Source organism: Danio rerio, chromosome 11 (genome assembly GCF_049306965.1).
Source record: "Danio rerio strain Tuebingen ecotype United States chromosome 11, GRCz12tu, whole genome shotgun sequence".
NCBI lineage: Eukaryota > Metazoa > Chordata > Actinopteri > Cypriniformes > Danionidae > Danio > Danio rerio.
The window spans coordinates 41,917,725-41,940,109 of NC_133186.1; the positions used below are offsets into that span (position 1 = coordinate 41,917,725).

General features: G+C 36.2%; 1 protein-coding gene across 1 annotated transcript; it reads left to right on the top strand.

Moving 5' to 3' along the window:
• The first annotated feature begins 17,553 nt into the window (after positions 1 to 17,553).
• svbp (small vasohibin binding protein) lies at positions 17,554 to 20,521 on the top strand. The gene is made up of 3 exons (NM_001202432.2): positions 17,554 to 17,621; positions 18,921 to 19,073; positions 19,357 to 20,521. Exons 2-3 carry the CDS (start codon positions 18,963 to 18,965, stop codon positions 19,441 to 19,443), a joined length of 198 nt encoding a protein of 65 aa, NP_001189361.1. The 5' UTR covers positions 17,554 to 17,621; positions 18,921 to 18,962; the 3' UTR covers positions 19,444 to 20,521.
• The last annotated feature ends 1,864 nt before the right edge of the window (positions 20,522 to 22,385 follow it).

Sequence of the window (22,385 nt, forward strand, 5' to 3'; positions counted from 1 at the left end):
GCTCTGCGTCCACATTAATGCTTCCTAAAAAGTTGGTCATCTGAACTGAAACAAAAACAGAAAATAGTTAAATCCCTATATTGTGCGAGCGTTAAGACATTTATTTACATTTATACACTTACCGGCCTTTACTTTTACTTTACTTTTACCTTACTAGAACCAGGTTTGACCTCCTTTTAACTTTAGAACTGCCTTAATCCTTTGTGGCATAGATTCAACAAGGTACTGGAAATATTTCTCAGAGATTTTGCTCCATATTGACTTGATAGCATCACGCAGTTGCTGCAGATTTGTCGGCTGCACATCCATGATGCGAATCTGCCGTTCCACCACATCCCAGAGGTGCTCTATTGGATTGAGTCTGGTGACTGTGGAGGCCATTTGAGTACAGTGAACTCATTGTCAAGCTCAAGACACCAGTCTGAGATTAAATATTTTTCATTTTCAAAATTAGACAATAGAAAATTGGAAAAATGTTGCCTGGTCTGATGAGTCGCGAAGTCTGCTGCAATATTCGGATGGTAGGGTCAAAATTTGGCGTCAACAACATGAAAACATGGATCCATCCTGCTTTGTATCTACGGTTCAGGCTGGTGGTGGTGGTGTAATGGTGTGGGGGATATTTTCTTGGCACACTTTGGGTCCATTAGTACCAATTGAGCATTGTGTCAATGCAACAGCCTACCTGAGTAAAGTTGCTGACCGTGTGTCACATTTGAAGGTGTGTGCGCACTTCTGGTATTGTCTGTGTTGTCACATGCTTATGTTTTGCATGCTTCACGTGCGTTTGTTGTGGCGTGTCAGTGTTGTTGTGGTCACGTTATTTATTGTTATGCCGATCAGCTATTCTAATCAGCCGCCCAGCTGTGGCTAGTTACCACGGCAATATCTTTGTTACATTGTCAGTTTGTTAGTGTTGTTCATGTTACTCTGCATCTTGTCAGGAATCTCTGTGCTCTGTCTCTGAATTTCTGGACTGTTTGCCTGGTTATCGGCTGACTTGTGGACTCTTTCGGCTCATGTTTTTGCCACGTTTTGTGAACTTTTTCTCTGTTTTTGTACTCTTTTTGCTCTAATATTTTTGACCACCAGTCACATAATAAATACACTTGCATCTTGGATATATCTCAGTATTATTATTTATGTGACTGACAACATGTCCATCCCTTTATGACCGCAGTGTACCCATCTTCAGCAAGATAACGCACCATGCACGAATCATCTCAGACTGGTTTCTTGAACATGACATTGATTTCACTGTACTTAAATGGCTTCAACACTCACCAGATCTCAATCCAAGAGAGCACCTTTGTGATGTGGTAGAACGGAAGATTCGCATCATGGATGTGCAGCCAACAAATTTGCAGCAACTGCAAGATGCTATCATGTTAATATGGAGCAAAATCTCTGAGGAATTTTCCAGTACCTTGTTGAATCTATGCCTTAAAGGATTAAGGCAGTTCTGAGGGCAAAAGGGGGTCCAACCTGGTACTAGTAAGGTGTACCTAATAAAGTGGCCAATGAGTGTATATAGGCATCAACAACAACAAACTACAGTAAGTTCTGGTAATGGAGTGAGGACACAACCTGATCAGAGTGTAAAAAACATATGAAAAGTGTGCAGCAAATACAAAACACATTAAAATGAGTCAAACTTTCCATGTTTCTCAAAAAATTCCAAATCCTGAGTCCTCATTTTACACAAGTGAACTTGGTTTGTGTGGGCTGTATGGATGGTTATTTATTTGAGTAATTTTGGCTTTAGTGGCTCCTCTCTAGCACATAGAAGAGTGTTAACAACCAGTCAAGAGTCTGATCCCTCTAATATCCCAACAGCGCTGAGGTCAGAGGATGCTGTGAAGGCACGCAAAACTGCTGCTCCTTGCGGACATTCAAAAATGCTACTGCTGTTTATCACATTCTTGCTACATATCAAGTAGTAACATAACACTTTATTCCACGCATTGGCAAATTGAAAATCCGCAAGCGGCCCCAGACTGAAAATTAGGGGGGTCATTGTCCAAATCACACTTGAAGAGAAAAGAGCAAAATGGTTTGTTTTACAAAGTATATAGTTGAGCGATTTCAAGTAAAAACTGAATACATACCCAGCAGGCACACAACCTCATAAGATGTTAACATTAGGTTAGATTTAGGTTGTGATTTTACTAAAATTCTGTGTATGTTATTTTGATGTCCAATAATGATGTCAAATGACGTTCATATTTGGTTGCTTTTAGGTTGCGTTGGAAAGTGACCAAAATAACATTGAGCCAACATCTTCAACCAACGTTATATTGACGTCAAATACTGACATTTATTAGTCAGAAATGGCAACCAAAATCCAACATCTAATACACGTCATATTGGTAACGTCCACACAACATCAAGCTGTAACATCATTAGACGTTGATATTAGGTTGTTTTTAGGTTGTGTTGGTGACCAAAATCCAACACTGAGTCAACATCTTATGCCAACGTCATATTAAAGTCAAATACTGACATTTATTCATCAGGTAAACCAAATTCCAACCTCTGATAGACGTCATATTGGTAACGTTCACCCAATGTCAAGCTGTAACATCATTAGATGTTAATATTTGGTTGTTTTTAGGTTGCGTTGGAAAGTGACCAAAATAACATCAAGCCAACATCTTCAACCAACGTTATATTGACGTCAAATACTGACATTTATTAGTCAGAAATGGCAACCAAAATCCAACGTCTAATACACGTCATATTGGTAACGTCCACACAACATCAAGCTCCAACATCATCAGACGTTAATATTTGGTTGTTTTTTAGGTTGCGTTGGTAAGTGACCAAAATCTAATGTTGAGCCAACATCTTAAACCAACGTTATATTGACGTCAAATACTGACATTTATTCATCAGGTATGACAACCAAAATCCAATGTCTGATAGATGTCATATTGGTAACGCCCACACAATGTTACCAATCATTAAATGTTGATATTTGAATGATTTTGGGTTGCGTTGGTAAGTGACCAAAATCCAACATCAAACCAGCATCTTTAACCAACATCATATTGACGTCAAATACTGACATTTATGAGTCAGATATGGCAATCATAATCCAATGTCTTATAGACATCATAGTGGTAACGTCCACACAACGTCAAGCTGTAAAATCATTAGACGTTAATATTTGGTTGTTTTTAGGTTGCGTTGGAAAGTGACCAAAATCCAATGTCGAGCCAACATCTTAAACAAACATCCTATTGACGTCAAATACTGACATTTATTCCTCACGTATCGCAACCAAAATCAAATGTCTGATAGACGTCATATTGGTAACGTCCACACAACGTCAAGCTGTAACATCATTAGATGCTGAAATTTGGTTGCTTTTAGGTTGCGTTGAAAGTGACCAAAATACCATCGAGCCAACATCTTAAACAAACGTTATATTGACGTCAAATACTGACATTTATTCATCAGATATGGAAACCAAAATCCAACGTCTGAAAGACGTCATATTGGTAACGTCCACACAACATCAAGCTGCAACATCATCAGGTGTTAAAATTTGGGGGGTTTTAGGTTGCATTGGAAAGCAACCAAAATGCAACGTTGGACACTGACGTTGGTCTGACGTTAAGTTCTGACGTCAAATTGATTTTCATTTCCACCCAAAATGCAATGTCCCACAGCGTTGGGGTACAACATTGATCTAATGTCGTGTTGACATTCTCTGCTTGCTGGGTAAACTCACATAGAAAGTATACAGATGAGGTAAAAATTATTTGCCCTCCTGTTTTCAAATATTTAGCAAATGGTGTTTAAGAGAGCAAGGAAATTTTAACAGTATTTCCTGTAATATTTTTTCTTCTGGTGAAAGTCTTATTTGTTTTATTTCGGCTAGAATAAAAGCAGTTTCTATATTTTGCAAGACCATTTTAATATCAAAATTATTAGCCTTAAACAATCATTTTTTTTCGATTGTCTTCAGAACAAACCGTCGTTATACAATGATTTGCCTAATTACCCTAACTTTAACCTAATGAACCTAATTAAGCCTTTAAACTGCAGTACTGTTAAATACAAGCCTACACACACACACACACACGCACACACAAAAATAAAACTTAGAGATGTTTTTTTTCTAGTTTTTTCATGGCAAGGTTGACATTTGCATGGAACTGCTCAATTTCCTTTCTCTCTCTCTCACACAAAGTATTCAAGCCTCAGTGTTTCAGACCTGCGTTAAAAGGTATTATTGATTCGATCTCAGCTAAACTGGTGTCCGCGCTCCCTAAACATAAATATCGCATGTTGGCCGGGACACTTGCACCGCTCGGCGCTCCTAAGTACCATCTGGCTGCTGCCAAAACAAACAGTAGTAATGAGTACTAGGTCGTGGTTGAGAGGCCGGTCTAAAAAGTCGGGGACTTGCCAGCGTGCGCACACTGAGGGGCTGTCATAAGCCAAATTAAAAGACTGACTGTTTCGGCCCCCTGAAGATGCTGTGAGTCGATGTGGGGGGACGGAGGAGGGGCGACGTGTTCAACAAGCACATCTTGTATTTGAGAATCGGCTCTGGGGAGTGAAACCGAGGAAATAACAAGTGAGGATTTATTGCCAGATGGTTTGTTTACGTTAAGAGGACGGGCAGTTCGCGCCGGCCAGGGCGGTATTTGCATAATACATATAAAATGAGATCCATCTTTGCCACACGCATACCTGTGAAACCGTACATACGAAAAGACAGTATCGCTGGATAGGAGAGTCTGCTAGACGAACAGCAAGCAAATACTGAATATTACATCTGGTAAACATTGCAAAGCTGCAGGGTGGCTCAGTGGTTAGCACTGTCGTCTCACAGCAAGAAGGTCACTGCTTCGAGTCCCAGCTGGGTCAGTTGCCATTTCCGTGTGGTGTTTGCATGTTCTCCCAGGGTTGACAGAAAGTAGGGATAAGAGTCAGGGAAGTAGGACTTCATTAATTCGCGGCCTTGTCGAGTGTAAGATGAACAGATAATTCTGTAAAACATTTTTTTTCTATTTTATAGAATTGTCAAAATTAATATTCATGTAAAAGATCTAAAAGTATCACTCCAGTTTTGTTTTTACATTGTTTTCGGGTTAGATTTTAGGATTAATTTCTGTTATTTATTTAGACTAATAATTTTATAACACCAATAACAACAGTAATAATAATAATAATAATAATAATAATAAATATTATTATCATTATTATTATTATATTATTGTTATTATTATTATATTATTATTATTACTACTATATTGTTATTATTATTATTATATTATTATTGTTGTTGTCGTTATTGTATTATTATTATTATTATTACTATTATTATTCATTCATTTTCTTGTCGGCTTAGTCTCTTTATTTATCCGGGGTCGCCACAGCGGAATGAACCGCCAACTTATCCAGCAAGTTTTTACGCAGCGTATGCCCTTCCAGCCGCAACCCATCTCTGGGAAACATCCACACACACACTCATACACTACGGACAATTTAGCCTACCCAATTCACCTGTACCGCATGTCTTTGGACTGTGGGGGAAACCGGAGCACCTGGAGGAAACCCACGCGAAGGCAGGGAGAACATGCAAACTCCACACAGAAACACCAACTGAGCCGAAGTTCGAACCAGCGACCCAGCGACCTTCTTGCTGTGAGGCGACAGCACTACCTACTTCGCCACTGCCTCGCTATTATTATTATTTAATTCATAATGAATATAATATTTTTTATAATTTTTAAATTATTTAAAAAACAAACTTTTTTTAGAATGTATATGTTTAATGGTCCTTTTTTATATTAACTAGACATGTACTCAGACAAAAATCTTGTTCATCTAGATTCTTTGGATTCATCTTCAATGCCTCCTTCTTCATCTTACTCCAGACATGCTCAATAATTGAATTTTACTGTGACTCAATGTTTTTAGTGTGATACTTTTGCAGTTTAATGTGGTTGGTATATACTATTTATACTGTATATACAATAAAGCAATGCACTAAGTGTCTTTTGTTATTATTCCTGTTATTATATGCAACCTGAATTATATGCAAAACCTTAGCAACATCATGACAATCACTCAAATCACCCTATATGTACACTACCTGACAAAATCTTGTCATCGATCCCAATTGAAGAGCAACAAATAATAACTTATACTTCAGCCTCCACATCAAAGTTCCTGAACGCAAAGAAGGTCAAGGTGCTTCAGGATTGGCCAGCCCAGTCACCAGTTATGAACATTATTGAGCATGTCTGGGGTAAGATGAAAGAGGAAGCTTTAAAGATGAATCCAAAGACTCTTGATGAGCTCTGGGAGTCCTGCAAGAACGCTTTCTTTGCCATTCCAGATGACTTTATTAATAAGTGATTTGAGTCATTGCAGAGATGTATGGATGTAGTCCTCCAAGCTCATAGGAGTCATAAAGAATATTAATTCTCTCTCCAATGCAGCATGACTTTATATTCTATACTAGACATTAATTCTGTTAAGTGACAAGGCTTTTGTCTGAGTAAGATCAGACCTTACTGTCCTAATTAAATCATTAAAAATCAAGGCATGATCTTATTTTAGTTTGGTAAAATAAGTGTAATCTAGAGGCCTTTGCCTTTCATATAAGCCACTAATACCAAATGATCAACTAGAAGTCAAGTTATTATTTGCTGTTCCTTAAACTTGGATAGGCGACAAGACTTTTGTAGCATTAGCATCATTTATTTAAAACAATCTACTTTCAACACTGCCTTTCTTCATATCATAATGTCATAAAACATATAAACATGACTTTAAATAATTTAACCAAACCCTCAGTGTCTTTTCAGGCTCCAGAAGAAGTCCTCATTGAGTCCAGTGAAGGAGAAAGAGCTGATTGACTGTGATTCGTGCTTGTTTAACATCAGGTCGTGAAGCAGATCTGTCTCAGGCATGTCAAACTTGATCCCTCCAAGAAGACTGAAGGAAAACAGGTTTCTGGTTTTGCTTATTAAAACACTCTAATGAACATTTAACTGCTGTTTGCTTGTTGTGAACCTGAACATGGTCTAGTAACAATGCTTCTCTTGTTCTGTCCTGCAATGGTTAGAAAATCCCCCGATGTCTCACTCTCTGTGCGTCCACATGCAGGTCAGAAAAGTTCTGATGAAGTCTTGACTTGAGCTGGATCCAAAAATCTTTTAAACTGTTTTAATGGGGTTTGTGGCATTTATTGCATGCCTCTACAACATCTTTAATGGTCATCCTCAAAAAACAATAAAAATAATATTAAATAATTTACAAAAATAAAAAACAAAAAATAATAGATTAAATTAAATTTTAAAAATAGCTTTTTTATGAAATAGTTAAACTTCTGATCATGTATTTTCTTCGTTTTATTTATATTATACTAAATAAATCATTAACATTTATTTTAACATTTAAAATATTTTTTTTTCTTTTTCACAAGGTATGCATTGAAACATGGGCCTTTAAAACAACCAAATTAATTAATTAATTAATTTATTTATTTATTATTTATTTATATAAATTGTTTTATTATATATTATCTGTTTATTTTTCTTTATTTTTGTTTTGCATTTTATGCAACCTTAAAAAACAACCAAATTTATTTAATTATTTATTTATTTATTTATTTATTTATTTTTACATTTATTTAATTTAAACATGGGCCTTTGAAAAGAACCAACTTTATTTATTAATTTTAATTGTTTGTTTATTTATGTATCTATTTATTTATTTTCTTTATTTTCTTTTACATTTAATGCACTATTTAAACCTTATTTATTTAAATAATTAAATTGTTTGTTTGTTTATTTATTTATGTTTCTTTATTTATTTATTTTATTTATTTATCTTTTTACATTTGTGCATCATTTTGAGAACAACAAAATTTGTTTATTTATTCTAATTGTTTGTTTAATTATTTATCTATTTATTTATTTTCTTTATTTTCTTTTATATTTTATGCAGCCTTTAAAAACAAACAAATTTTATTTATTTCCTTTATTTGTTTATTTATTTATTTTAATTGTTTGTTTACTTATTTATCTATTTGTTTCCATTTTTCTTATTTAATAATTTATTATTACTAAACTATTATTATATTAAACCTTAATGCTATTATATTAAAAATAAATATTAATAATTTCAATTAAAACAAAAATGAAAAATGTGTTTATTTTTTAATTATTTTACTAGGTTTCATTAAACTGTGCATTCAGACTAAATTAGCAAATGTTTCCTTTAATAATACATATAAAAAAATAATAGCATATGTCAATAAGCATGTCAAGTTTTGTATGCACACCTAAAGCAAACAAAAAAGTTTATTAGTAAACTATTAGAAAATATTTTCATTAAAAATACTTGGCACATGTCCATAAGCAGGTCAGAAAAGTCAGGTTCTGATGAAGTCACTTGCGGTGAACTCAAAAACGCCTCATTCTTTAAAATGTGGTTTGTGGCGTTTATTGCATGCGATTACAACACCCTGTATGCACATCCACAAAAAATGCTGCCACCCCATGGCAAACCCGCAAACGGGTGCGCTCATTTCCCCTCCATCCTTCAACAATGCCTCTGTTTTTGCTGGACGGAGCTCTGGTCAGACGCAGGTGTGATAAAAACAAGCCTCAGTTTGCCATTGAGTTTGGGCATCGCTCATTCTAGAGGTTATTTTTAGTGCTGAAAAGTTCAATGTGGTGCTACATTTCTTTGGCAGCTCGGGCAGGTTTTGGAGCCAATGCTGCTGTGACTATAAGCTCTTATGTGTAAGGCGACAGCAATATGTTTAAATGTTTATTAAAGGCTGTTTCCTTTACCTCTTTATTTTTAACTTGACTTGCTCATCTGTATTCAAATTGTTGACAGCTGTGGTGAATGTTTCAGCCTCTCTGTATAAGGGCTTCTTTTCTGTTGTGTATTGACTATACTGTAGATCAGTGGTTCTCAAACTGTGGTACGTGTACCACTAGTGGTACGCAGGCTTCCTTCTAGTGGTACACAGAGTAATCCAATATCAATGTCATATGTACATGCAACATATATTTCAAAATTGATCAAAAATGGTTCATATATGAATATGATGATATATAACCTATATTGATGAGGTCCAAGCAACATTTCCAGGTTTTTATTTATTCATTTTTTTACATATAAGCACAGTACAGTGTTAATGTTCAAACTATTTATAATGTTTAAAGTGGCTGATAATAATAAAAATTCTTAATAATAGTAGTTAATCTGTCACGATTTTAAACTGCAGAGTTGTAGATGCCTTACTGGGCCTACTACGCTACTGTATTTCAATACTGGTCATTATGGTGGTACTTGGAGGGACAATTTTTTTTCTGAGATGGTACTTGGTGAAAAAAGTTTGAGAACCACTGCTGTAGATAAATGTTTAAAGTGTAGACACACATATTTAATCATTGTTATAATACTGAAGACAGATTTGTCCAGCAAAGTCACCAAAACTATGCTTTATATGAAATTATTTTAACAAAAACATATATACAATAAATAAATGAAGTAAATATAATACATAAACTTTTATATATATATATATATATATATATATATATATATATATATATATATATATATATATATATATATATATATATATATATATATTTTTTTTTTTTTTTTTTTTTTTTACATGTTCTCTTCTCTGTTAGTCCGTATTGGGATACCTTTTAAACACTGTTGAAGGAATTCATTTTTATGCACACTAAATGTTGATTAGTGTTTTTTTTTTACACTGTATGGTCCAAACAAATAGTATTTACCTAAACATTTAAAAAAGAAAAGTAATATTAAAAATGTAAATATAAATTTTAACAACACACACACACACAGATACACACACACACACACACACATACATGTATGTGTGTGTATATATATATATATATATATATATATAGTTGACGTCAAAATTTGAAATTGAAAATCTTTTTAAAATATTTTACAAATAATGTTTAGCAGAGCAAGAAAATTTTTACAGGATGTCTGATAATATTTTATCTTCTGGAGAAAGTCGTATTTGTCTTATATCCGCTAGAATAAAAGCCGTTTTAAATTTTTTAAACACCATTTTAAGAAAATAATCATTAGCCCTTTTAAGCTATATATTTTTTCTAATTGTCTACAGAACAAACCAGCATTATACAATGTGTGTGCGTGCGTGTGTGTGTGTGTGTGTGTGTGTGTGTGTGTGTGTGTGTGTGTGGATAGACTCTTGGGTTGTTTTAATTTGTCATTTTAATTTGAATAATCAAATTAATTCCAACATTAGGTTTGTTTATATTTGACTAAGTTTTGGGTTACAAGTAGATGGATGGATGGATGGATGGTTGGATGGATGGATGGATGGATGGATGGATGGACAGAGTTACTATTGTGTAGATTACTTCATAGATAGATAGATAGATAGATAGATAGATAGATAGATAGATAGATAGATAGATAGATAGATAGATAGATAGATAGATAGATAGATAGATAGATAGATAGATAGATAGATAGATAGATAGATAGATAGATAGATAGATAGATAGATAGATGGATCATTACAGTTTCCCATTTTACCTATTTATTTGCAGTTTCCACTGCCCTCCTGACTCATTCCCACTCTGGATTACTTCCCATCATGCATCTGTCTGACATACAGATCTGCGAGTGAAAGGACACCTTGATAACAGACAAATGACTGTGAATTACTGCTCCAGTCAATGGGCTGTGCTGCTCGGGATGAACATGCAGTGGGCAAAGCTCCTCTTACGCATCTGACAACAATCTGGCGCCCCGAGCTCACGGCTCCTCCCGACCCACCGCATTCAGTTTGTTCAGGCTGCTTTCTGTGGCAGTGCCCACGGGAACTCCCTCACCCATGCCAGCTTTTCCCCTGGAGCAGAAGGTCGGGTTCAGACCGAGTGGAAAATCTGTCGGAGGGGGTCTGTTGAGTTTAGGATCAGTTGTTCTTCCTTGGGTATTATTGCAGAGCTGCTCTCCTGTGTTGGGGAAGGAATCCAGGAAAACACATCGGAATGTGCCATGATAAATTTCATGTGGCACAGAAAAGTGCCAAAGGGCATAAACTTGAGGACAGCTATATGAGCTTCAGTGAGGGGTCGTGGAAGTGCACAATCATATGTGGACAGCAAACTTGAAGTAAACCCATTACTGACACACAGGGCCTTGAACAATGAATTGTTTGCTCATTAATATTCGTATCAAGTTTCCTGTTTCATTTATAATTGATTTAATATACAGTTGAAGTCGAAATTGTTAGCTCTCCTTTTTCTAATATTTTCCGAATTATGTTTAACAGAGCACAGCAATTTTTCTCAGTATTTCGTATAATATGTTTTCTTCTGGAGAAAGTCTTATTTGTTTTATTTCCGATAGAATAAAAGCAGTTTTTCATCGCTTTACTCACAGCAAGATGGTCACTGGTTCGAGTCCTGGCTGGGAAAGTTGCCATTTCTGTGTGGAGTTTGCATGTTCTCTCGCGTTGGCGAGGGTTTCCTCCGGGTGCTCCGGTTTTTCCCACAGTCCAAACACATGCGCCATAGGTGAATTGAATTAACTAAATTGGCCATAGTGTACGAGTGTGAATGTGAGAATGTATGGGGGTTTTCCAGTACTGTCTTTTTAAAATATTTTACAAATCATGTTTAACAGAGCAAGGAAATTTTCACAGTATGTCCGATAATATTTTATCTTCTGGAGAAAGTCTTATTTGCATTATTTCGGCTAAAATAAAAGCAGTTTTAAATTTTTTAAACACCATTTAAGGTCAAAATTATTAGCCGCTTTAAGCTATATATTTTTTTCGATAATCTACAGAACAAACCATCATTATACAATAACTTGCCTAATTACCCTAACCTGCCTACTTAACCTAATTAACCTAGTTAAGCCTTTAAATGTCACTTTAAGCTGTATAGAAATGTCTTGAAAAATATCTAGTCAAATATTATTTACTGTCATCATGGCAAAGAGAAAATAAATCAGGTATTAGAAATGAGTTATTAAAACTAATATGTTTAGAAATGTGTTGAGAAAATCTTCTCTTCACTAAACAGAAATTGAAGAAAAAATAAACAGGGGGGCTAATAATTCTGACTTCAACTATTTCTACTGAATTCTTGTTTTTGTTTTTAAATGTTTCCCAAATGATGTTTAACAGAGCAAGGACATTTTCACAGTATGTCTGATAATATTTTTTCTTTTGGAGAAAGTTTTATTTGTTTTATTTCGGCTTGAATAAAAGCAGTTTTAAATTTTTTAAACACCATTTTAAGATCAAAATTATTAGCCCCTTGAAGCTAATTTTTTCGATAGGCAACAGAACAAACCATCATTATACAATAACTTGCCTATTTTCCCTATCCTGCCTAGTGAACCTAGTTAAGCCTTTAAATGTCACTTTAAGCTGTAAAGTGTCTTGAATTTTTTTTATTAAATATTATTTACTGTCATTATGACAGATAAAATAAATCAGTTATCAGAAATTAGTTATTAAAACTATTATGTTAAGAAATGTGTGGAAAAAATCTCTTCGTTAAACAGAAATTGGGGAAAAAAATAAACAGGGGGGCTAATAATTCTGACTTCAACTGTATATAATACTTATAAGAGTCCTCTATTACTCGAATGACACAATCCAAACGGGATGGTTTAAAGTGTCTGACATTTTTATGCCTCGTCGAGCTCTGCCAGGTATCGGATTAACCAATATTTACGTAAATGATGATCTTCGCCTAGAGCTTTTAGCGGTTTCCCTCTAGGTGGTCCATTTGTGTACGACAACCTGACACCTTCTTAAGTCTACATACGGTTTTCTGTCTTTCTGGTGACATATTAGTGTCGTCATCTGATTCGAGGATAACAATAACTCGAGTCGTGACAGCTAGGACTGCTCTGGGGGGGGGAAAGTCTTTAAAGATGAGCTTTTAAATGATGTCCCACAAGTCGTTTAAAGTGATAGTTCACCCCAAAATGGGGCAATGCAGTAGGTAGTGTTGTCGCCTCACAGCAAGAAGGTTGCTCGGTTGCTGGTTCAAACCTCGACTCAGTTAGCATTTCTGTGTGGAGTTTGCATGTTCTCCCTGCGTTCGCGTGGGTTTCCGCCGGGTGCTCCGGTTTCCCCCACAGTCCAAATAAGGTGAATTGTCCGTAGTGTATGAGTGTGTGTGTAAATGTGTGTGTGAGATGGGTTGAGGCTGGAAGGGCATCCACATAAAATAAAATAAAATAACATAAAAATGTGCTGGATAAGTTGCCGGTTCATTAAGCTGTGGCGACCAATGGATTCATAAAGGGACTAAGCCGACAAGAAAATGAATAAATGAGTTCACCCCAAAATGAAAATGCACTGATCATTTTCTACTACTATATACTTCCCAGGTAGCAAAGAAATCTGGCCCAGATTTGGCATAAAGCCAAGTGGTGCTCGCTGCAGAGCCATTTGGGCGAACTGAGCTCCAGCGAGGGGGAGCTTGAGCTTGAGCTCCACCTTTTTTGCACTTCTTCTACGAGTGATGTCACTGGGGGTAGGGTTAGGGGTGGGGTTGGTGTACGCATTAAAACAGCTTACAGGAGGCAGAGCGAGAGCTCATGCTCCCCCTCGCTGGAGCTCAGCTCTGCTCAAATGGCTCTGCAGCAAGCACCCTCTCTATAAAGCTGGCACAGCAGACATTCATCCGGCACTGGCAAACAGCATGTGGGTCAAACATGGCCTAGGTTTGGAAGAGGTGACACCGTCTTTAAGGTGGCACTCAAGACTTGGGCCATAATGTATATGTATAATGTATTTGGCCCAGGTTCTGAAATATGATATTTGGGCCAAGTAAGTTTGGCCCGTCTTGACCCACATTTAAAATACATTTTTATTATTTTTGAGCAACGAAAAAAATTCTACCAATCAGGTCACTTCCAAGAAAAGCATGCCCATAGCACAATGAAATTGTTAACGCTTTATGTCAGTCAGTCTTTAGTCAGTCAGTCAGTCTTTATTCATTTCCCAAAGGCAATTTGGTTACAGCAGACAAGCATGTCACACACAATACACAAAAGTACATCATACAATACAAATTCTACCCTAAGTTTAAACAGTTTACAGCTGAGGGGATGAATGAAAGTTTAAAATGATTTGTTTTACTAATTAACTAACGAGTTCTGTATCGAACACCAGAAGGGAGAAGATAAAACTCGTGGTGCATAGGATGGGAATCATCTGACAGAATACTCTGAGCTTTTCTCAAAACTTATCTCTGGTATAACTGAGCCATGAGCATCTGTTTTTTCCCTGTTATTTTTCCTCCTAGGTTCACAATTGTCTCCAAACAACTCTTATTTTTCACACTTAGAGAATTGAACCAACAAAGCAAAGAAAAGGAGAACAGTGACTGAATGTATGCACTGTAAAACATGCACATGAGTGATTTATCTATACCAAAAGATTTCAATTTCTGTAAACAGTATAATCTTTGTTGCCCCTTCTTACACAACATATTAGTATTAGCAGAAAAGGATCATTTATTATCTAAAACAGTTCCCAGATACCTATACTGATCAACACTTTCAACATCCTCTCCATTAATACTAGTTTGCTTACCCTCAATCAGTCTCCTCTTACGATTAAAATCAATGGTCATCTCTTTCGTCTTAAGAACATTCACTTGTAAGAAAGCCTCCTGACACCAGCTGGCAAAATAATCAATTACAGGACCGTGCGTGGAGGCTTCCTCACTTAACAAACTAACAATTACAGAATCGTCAGCAAATTTTACTAAAAATACTCCTACAACTATTTGTGTACAAAATAAATAGTACAGGAGAAATGTGTTTATCAATTTCATTGCAGTTGTGAAACAGCAACATGTCTGGTCCAGTTATGGGTTATTAATATGGCTGAGATTTGGCCCAGATATGGTCCATGTTTGGCCCTTGTCTGAAAGTCTGACTTGGTCATATACGGTAATTCACTGTGGCATGTGGGCCAGAGCTGGGCCAGAGAAATTTTGCCATCTGGACCAAATCTCAACCAAGTCAATAACCCATAACTGGGCCTGAACTGGGCCAGATATGTAAGACTGGAATGAGTTTGAATAACCCATTAAGCAGTCCGCTTTAGGAGCGGTATGGCCGTGTTTTTTTCTGGAAGCAGCCTAATTTTTTTTTCTTTACTCCAAAATATTTTAAACGTATTTTAAAAGTGGGTCAAATTAGGCCAAACTTACGTGGACCACATATATATTTTGAACATTCGGTCCAAATCCTACATTTGATATCTGGCCTAAATCTTATGTGCCTTAAAGACAGTGCCACCTCAGTCAAACTCAGGCCTTATTTGGCCCGCATGCTGTATGCCAGTGTCGGATGAATGCCTGCTGTGCCAGCTTTATAGCAAATCTGGGCCAGATTTCTTTGCTACCTGGGTTGTTTGATTCCTGTTTGAGTTTCTTTTTTTCTGCTGGACAAAACAATAAGATATTTAGAAAAATGTAATTGACTTCCAAAGTATTTTAAGTATTTTTCCCTACTATGGAAGTCAATGGCTGTCGGTTTTCTAACATTCTTCCAATTATCTTCTTTTGTGCTCAACAGAAAAAACAAAGAAAAAAAAAAAAAAATATATATATATATAGGTGGCGCAGTGGGTAGCATGTTCGCATCACAGCAAAAAGGTCACTGGGTCGCTGGTTCGATCCTCGGCTCAGTTGGCGTTTCTGTGTGGAGTTTGCATGTTCTCCCTGCGTTCGCGTGGGTTTCCTCCAGGTGCTCCGGTTTCCCCCACAGTCCAAAGACATGCGGTACAGGTGAATTGGGTAGGCTAAATTGTCTGTAGTGTATGAGTGTGTGTGTGAATGTTTCCCAGAGATGGGTTGTGGCTGGAAGGGCATCCGCTGTGTAAAAACTTGCTGGATTAGTTGGCGGTTCATTCCGCCAGGGACTAAGCCGACAAGAAAATGAATGATATATATATATATATATATATATATATATATATATATATATATATATATATATATATATATATATATATATATATATATATATATATATACTCACCCTCAAGTGGTTGCAGACCTATATATATATATATATATATATATATATATATATATATATATATATATATATATATATATATATATAGGTCTGCAACCACTTGAGGGTGAGTAAATGATTGCACATTTTTGTTTTTGGTGAACTATGCCTTTATTAGGAACACTGAAAGCTAGAGTGAAATGCTTTTATTATTTCTGAATGACTGAACGCATTTGGGGCTCGTTGATGTTTAAGTCTCTGGATACTTTATTAGGCTCAGTCGGTTCAACTGTTACTACATACATAAATAATGGGGTAAAAATCTGTTTATTTAGCAAATGCACATACATCGGCGTTGTTTTTTAAAGATAAGCAGGCACTAAATTAACACGAGTCAATCGGGGAAAAAAGAAAAACGTCTCAACAGAGTAGGCTTTCAACAGCGGTATAATGGCGGTCTCTAGTGGCGCAGTTTATTTTTGCAAGCAATTGATATTGTGGTATTTTACATAATCACTTGTGCATGATTTAACGTCTTTAATGCTTTGTTATTTATTTTCTACGCATTGCTTTATTATTTAATATAGACTAGGTAGTAAGGGATACTGATGCTGCACTATAAAAATGCAGAGTTCCACACAATCAATTTGTGTTGGTACAACATGATTGAATTAAGTTACCTTTTGACAAATTATGTGGATTGAACATAAAAATTAAGTTTTCCCAATGAAATCTCAAGAAATGTGTTGTTTCAACTAATTTTAAATAAGCAGTTTGAACGAGCAAAAAAATAAAAAAATATATTTATATATATATATTTTTTTTTTCAGTGTAGTTGTCACATTTTTAACTAAAACTATTTATATTTTATTGTTTTAAAGTTTACATGCATAATTCTAAAACACTGACTTGACGAGCTTGTTGAGACATTGTCTGTTAATTAATAAATGTGTTATAAAAGTATAACATTGTGTGTCTATATAGCGTGTAAATAGAATAAACAATATTGGCCATAGGATATGACTGTGAATGTGAGAGTGTATGGGTGTTTCCTAGGTTGCAGCTGGAAGGGCATCCGCTGTGTAAAACGAAGCTATGCTGCAAAAGTTATCGGTTCATTCTGCTGTGGCGACCCCTTGTGAATAAAGGAAGCCAAAGGAAAATGAATGAATGAATGAATGAATGAATGAATGAATGAATGAATGAATGAATGAATGATAGCGTGTAAATTCACAAAAGAAATGTATGAGCATAGGTACGGCGTCATATAAGCAAAGAGAACCACTCTAAGCTTTTTGATATAAGCATGCCGTTTATCGTTGTTGACTTTTGTTAGAGTTGTTATATACGTCCAGGGTAATAGATTTCAACAATAAAGTAAGGTGACGTTAATATTAAAAAAAAAACTTTTACTGAAATACAACCGGTCGTATTTGATTGTAACGTTATAGGAACCTTTTAGGATTTCCGCAATTCCTGACCGGGTTTATTTATAAGTGACACCACACTGCTACTCGTTTCATCTTCGTTGACTGTTTTTCGTCAAAAATAATAAGGTAGGACACCCCTTGGTTCTTTCATTTTCTTAGTTTTTTTGTATTTCTTATGTTTTTAACATACTGAGTTTGTAGTATGATAATAAAATGATCGAAAAAATATTTCAGGCTAACGTTAGGTTAATTTGCTAAACTAATGAACAGAAGTCTAAATGTGTTAGTGCATTTATTTCTGAATCCATACCAAGAAAACAATTACGAACCCCTGAATGTTAACTTGTTTAATAACATACTATTTATGTTTTCAGTCTGAGGTCTGTGGTTTCCAACAAATATGTCTGTGGAAGTGTTTAGAGAAAAGCTAAATAGATAATATTAGTGTAAATATGACCTAAAAAGAAGACGAACGAGTGAGTTTTAACTTAGAATTTTCTGTATTTTGACATTCGCATCTATACATTGGGAGTTTAAGAAATAAGTAAATCCCTTTCTTTGGCATCTGAATAGTAGCAATCCCCTTTTAACGTTACACTCACTGACACAAGTCTTAATATAATTAAGTTAATGATTTAATTAGGACGGTAAGGTCTGACTTTGCTTCGACAAAAGTCTCGTCACTTAACAGAAATAATGTTCAGTATAGAATATAAAGTCATGCTGCAGTGGAGAAAGAATGAATATTGTGTCTGACTCCATCATGAGCTCAGAGGACTGCATCCATACATCTCTGCACTGACTCAAATCACTTATTAATAAAGTCATCTGGAATGGCAAAGAAAGCGTTCTTGCAGGACTCCCAGAGTTCATCAAGACTCTTTGAATTCATCTTTAATGCCTCCTCCATCTTACATCAGACATGCTCAATAATGTTCATATCTGGTGACTGAACTGGCCAATCCTGGAGCACCTTGACCTTCTTTCAGGAGCTTTGATGTGGAGGCTGAAGTATGAGAAGGAGCGCTATCCTGCTTGAGAATTTGCCCTCTCCTGTGGTTTGTAATGTAATGGGCAGCGAAAATGTCTCGATACCTCAGGCTGTTGATGTTGCCATCCACTCCGCAGATCTCTCGCACGCCCCCATATTGAATGTAACCCCAAACCATGATTTTTCCTTTACCAAACTTGACTGATTTTTGTGAGAATCATGGGTCTATGTGGGTTCCAGTGGGTCTTCTGCAGTATTTGTGATGATTGGGATGCAGCTCAACAGACCTTTTCCCACTTTTCCAAGTGATCAACTTGAAGTCAAGTTATTATTTGTTGCTCTTACAACTGGGATAACCGACAAGACTTTTGTCAGGTAGTGTATGTATGTTGTAAGTTGCTGTTATTTAATTGACTTTTTTGTCTTTATTTCAGCTAAATTATCCTGACTCCAAATTGTGTCCATCTGCTTCCGAAATGGAGCCAGCATGTCGAAAAGACAAACAGAAACAGCAAACACCAACGCGTGGAGACAGAACGAAACAGAAAACAGCCCAGCAGGAGCTGAAGCAGAGACAGAGAGCAGAGGTGATCTGGTTCGGTCTGATGTGATTGGTCTACAACACAGGTGTTGATTACAGCTTCTGGAGGGCCGCAGATCTGCCCAGTTTAGTTCCAGCCCTGCTTCAACATACTTACCTGTAGGTCTCAAACAAGACTGAAGGGCTCAATTAGTTTGATCAGGTGTGTTTAATTAAGGTTGGAACTAAACTGTGCAGAGCTGCAACCCCCTTCAGGAACTGGCTTTGACACCTGTGGTCTACCGTATATAGTGAAACTAACTTTCTGTTTCTGTTTTTTTATGTGTCAGATTTATGCCCTGAACAAAGTCATGACCGAACTTGAACAGCAGCAATTTGAGGCCTTCTGCAAGCAGATGCAGTCACAATCAGAATGAGGAAGAACTCCAGTCAGAGTAAACACACAGGTTAGGGTTAAGTAACTTACCATTTTACCCGTATTATTGTAAACCATATGATAATCAACCCTTTCATTTACACCGTCATTTACACCGAATTGTATTCACTCTAGAATGCTTGACTGTATTGGATTGAATCAAACTGTACAATCACGCCACAAATGCTTGTCAGTATGCACAAAACCAGACATATCATAATAATGTGTCATGTTTATCAAAGCACCACCCTGGACAGTGCTGTCATTTCATTTTCACTTTAAAAAATATACCTAAACATTGGAAAATATTCTGTTATTTTTCTCACCGGCTGGTCATTTAAGATTTAAATGAAACTGTGGATATACTGGGATTTTTTTTCGGGGTTTTCACCTTTATTGGATAGAACAGTAGAGAGTATTGACAGGAAAGCATGGGGAGCAGAGAGAGAGGAAGGCTCAGGACCGCAAGGCTGGAATCAAACTCAGGTTGCCGTGAGCACCGGAGTGCATTTGTCGATGCACTAACCACTACACTACTTGTGCCGACTATACTGGGATTTTGAGGATAAATAAATACAGTTAAAACCCTTTTTATGATATATTGAGGTGAATATGTATATGAATATGAAGGGAAATTATTGGTTTGTGCAAGAAACTGACTATGTTCATCATTTCCTGTCATCAACAGCCTCGACAAGTAAGTAGCCTTTGACTTGCATAGTATGAATCGCCTAGGACCATGGTTTCATATAAAAATACTTCAGTTTTGGGTCAGCTATCTATTTGATTGAGCTGTTTTGTAACATGCAATGTTTTTTCCTGAATGAGTATTACATTTTACTTTACAATACTGTATAAAACTGTTCTAGACAAACAACAATCTAGCGCTATGTCGGGTCAAGAAAATAAGATACAGCCGTCACTCTTTTGGTTTATTGTTAATTTATGATTTGTGACCTACTGTAATAATGTTTTACAATAATAATAATAAAAAATAATAAATTATTTTTAATTTTAAAAAATAATAAATTATTTTTAATAATTTGTTTAAAAATTTATTAAAAATATTTCTAAACAAATATATATGTGTATAAAATGTTTTATTATATTTCTACATTCCATCAAAAAGATGATGCTAAATTTTGCTTATCAGGAAACAATTGTAGCTAAATTTATATTTAAAAAATCGGCTTAGTTCCTTTATTAATCCGGGGTCGCCACAGTGGAATGTACCGCCAACTTATCCAGCACGTCTTTACGCAGCGGATGCCCTTCCAGCCACAACCCATCTCTGGGAAACATCCACACATACACTACGGACAATTTAGCTTACCCAATTCACCTGTACCACATGTCTTTGGACTGTGGGGGAAACCGGAGCACCCGGAGGAAACCCACGCGGACCCAGGGAGAACATGCAGAAACTTCACGCAGAAACGCCAACTGAGCCGAGGTTCGACCCAGCGACCTTCTTGCTTAGGCGACAGCACTACCTACTGCGCCACTGCCTCGCCTAGCTACATTTCTTAAGCATCAAATGAGCATATTGGAATGTGTTGAAAGACCATGTGACACTGTTTCCATCCACCTCTTTTTATGTGCGTTTTGGAATATGGCATATAAAAAGTCAAGATGCGCATACTTTTGAAATTGCGCATAAAAAACTGAGTAGCATAAACGTTTTATCTGATAAGAAAAATGTGCATAAACTGAATGGAACGCATTTACTAAATAAATTCCAGTATGCACTTTAAATTTTGCATTGATTTTGTTACAAGAGATCATGTGATGATAATAGCATTAATGGGGAAACCAGCAGCCTGACCGGTTCAGTAAAATTATTAATATATTATTATTACCTCCAGGACTATCTTGAGCGTCTGTGCTCCCACAGTGCTCTCACATCTCTAAAATTCACCACATGGTAATTACATTTTGTCTTCTGAGGTGTTTGTAATTTATAATATAAGAAAAAGACTTGCGCAGCTTCTCCCACCTCAGCAAATTCTGTTTTTCTTTTTTATATTTTGTGCCAGTTTATCAGAAAGTTACGATTTTGTTTTCTTTGACTCATTGGTTGGAAACGCAGCATTATTGGCAAATATTTTAGGCGATATTCCAGTTTGACACATACATTCTATCATATAGCTACTAAAGACCAAAGTACATTGAAACATTTTCATATTCAATCTGTTGTTAACTTAAGACTCTTGGGTTTGTTTTAGCAGGATTCTTTATTGAGAAATTGCCATTGCTGCAGTTACAAAGAAGTCTAAGAGAAATCTAATTAATGTAGTGCAGGGGTGGCCAACCCTGTTCCTGGAGAGCCACTTTCCTGCAAATTTGTTGCAACCCATATCAAACACACCTGCCTGTAATTATCACGTCGTGTTCACGTCTTAATTAATTGGTTCAGGTGTGTTTGATATGGGTAGCAACTGAAATCTGCAGGAAGGTGGCTCTCCAGGAACAGGGTTGGTCACCCCTGGTGTAGTGTAACATGGTATTTTTGCTGCATTCCAGTCCAATTATTTATGCCCTTCAATCACTAACCTCGGATTTACATCACTGATTACGTCACATAAGTGTCCACTACTGGCAGAGCATCTGAATGGGTTTAAATAGAGTGCCCTAAACCCTTGAGCACTTGGTTACTATACTGTTGTGATGCATTCTGGGACATATTGGTGCTGGAGTGGACATATGAAGCAGTTTTGCATATGTCCATGTAAACTTGTCTCCTACACTTAATGAAGTGGAAAACACTTTCAAATGTCGTCGAAGATTCCCCTGAGGGAACAAGTGAAAAGAAGTTTGCGAGTGCGTGTCTAAATGTGGACTGGAATTCAGCTTTTATTTACATTTTAGGGGGGGTAGTGCTTATAGGTGGAGACAAAGAAACAGGACTGACAACTTTAGCAAAGGATGTAAATGAAGTGGATA

What these genes read in the sequence shown, in the direction of transcription:
- svbp (NM_001202432.2), top strand. Translation starts at nt 18,963, where the DNA reads ATGGAGCCAGCATGTCGAAAAGACAAACAGAAACAGCAAACACCAACG. An exon ending in AGCAGAGACAGAGAGCAGAG is followed by an intron (nt 19,074 to 19,356) that starts GTGATCTGGTTC and finishes TTTATGTGTCAG; the next exon opens with ATTTATGCCCTGAACAAAGT.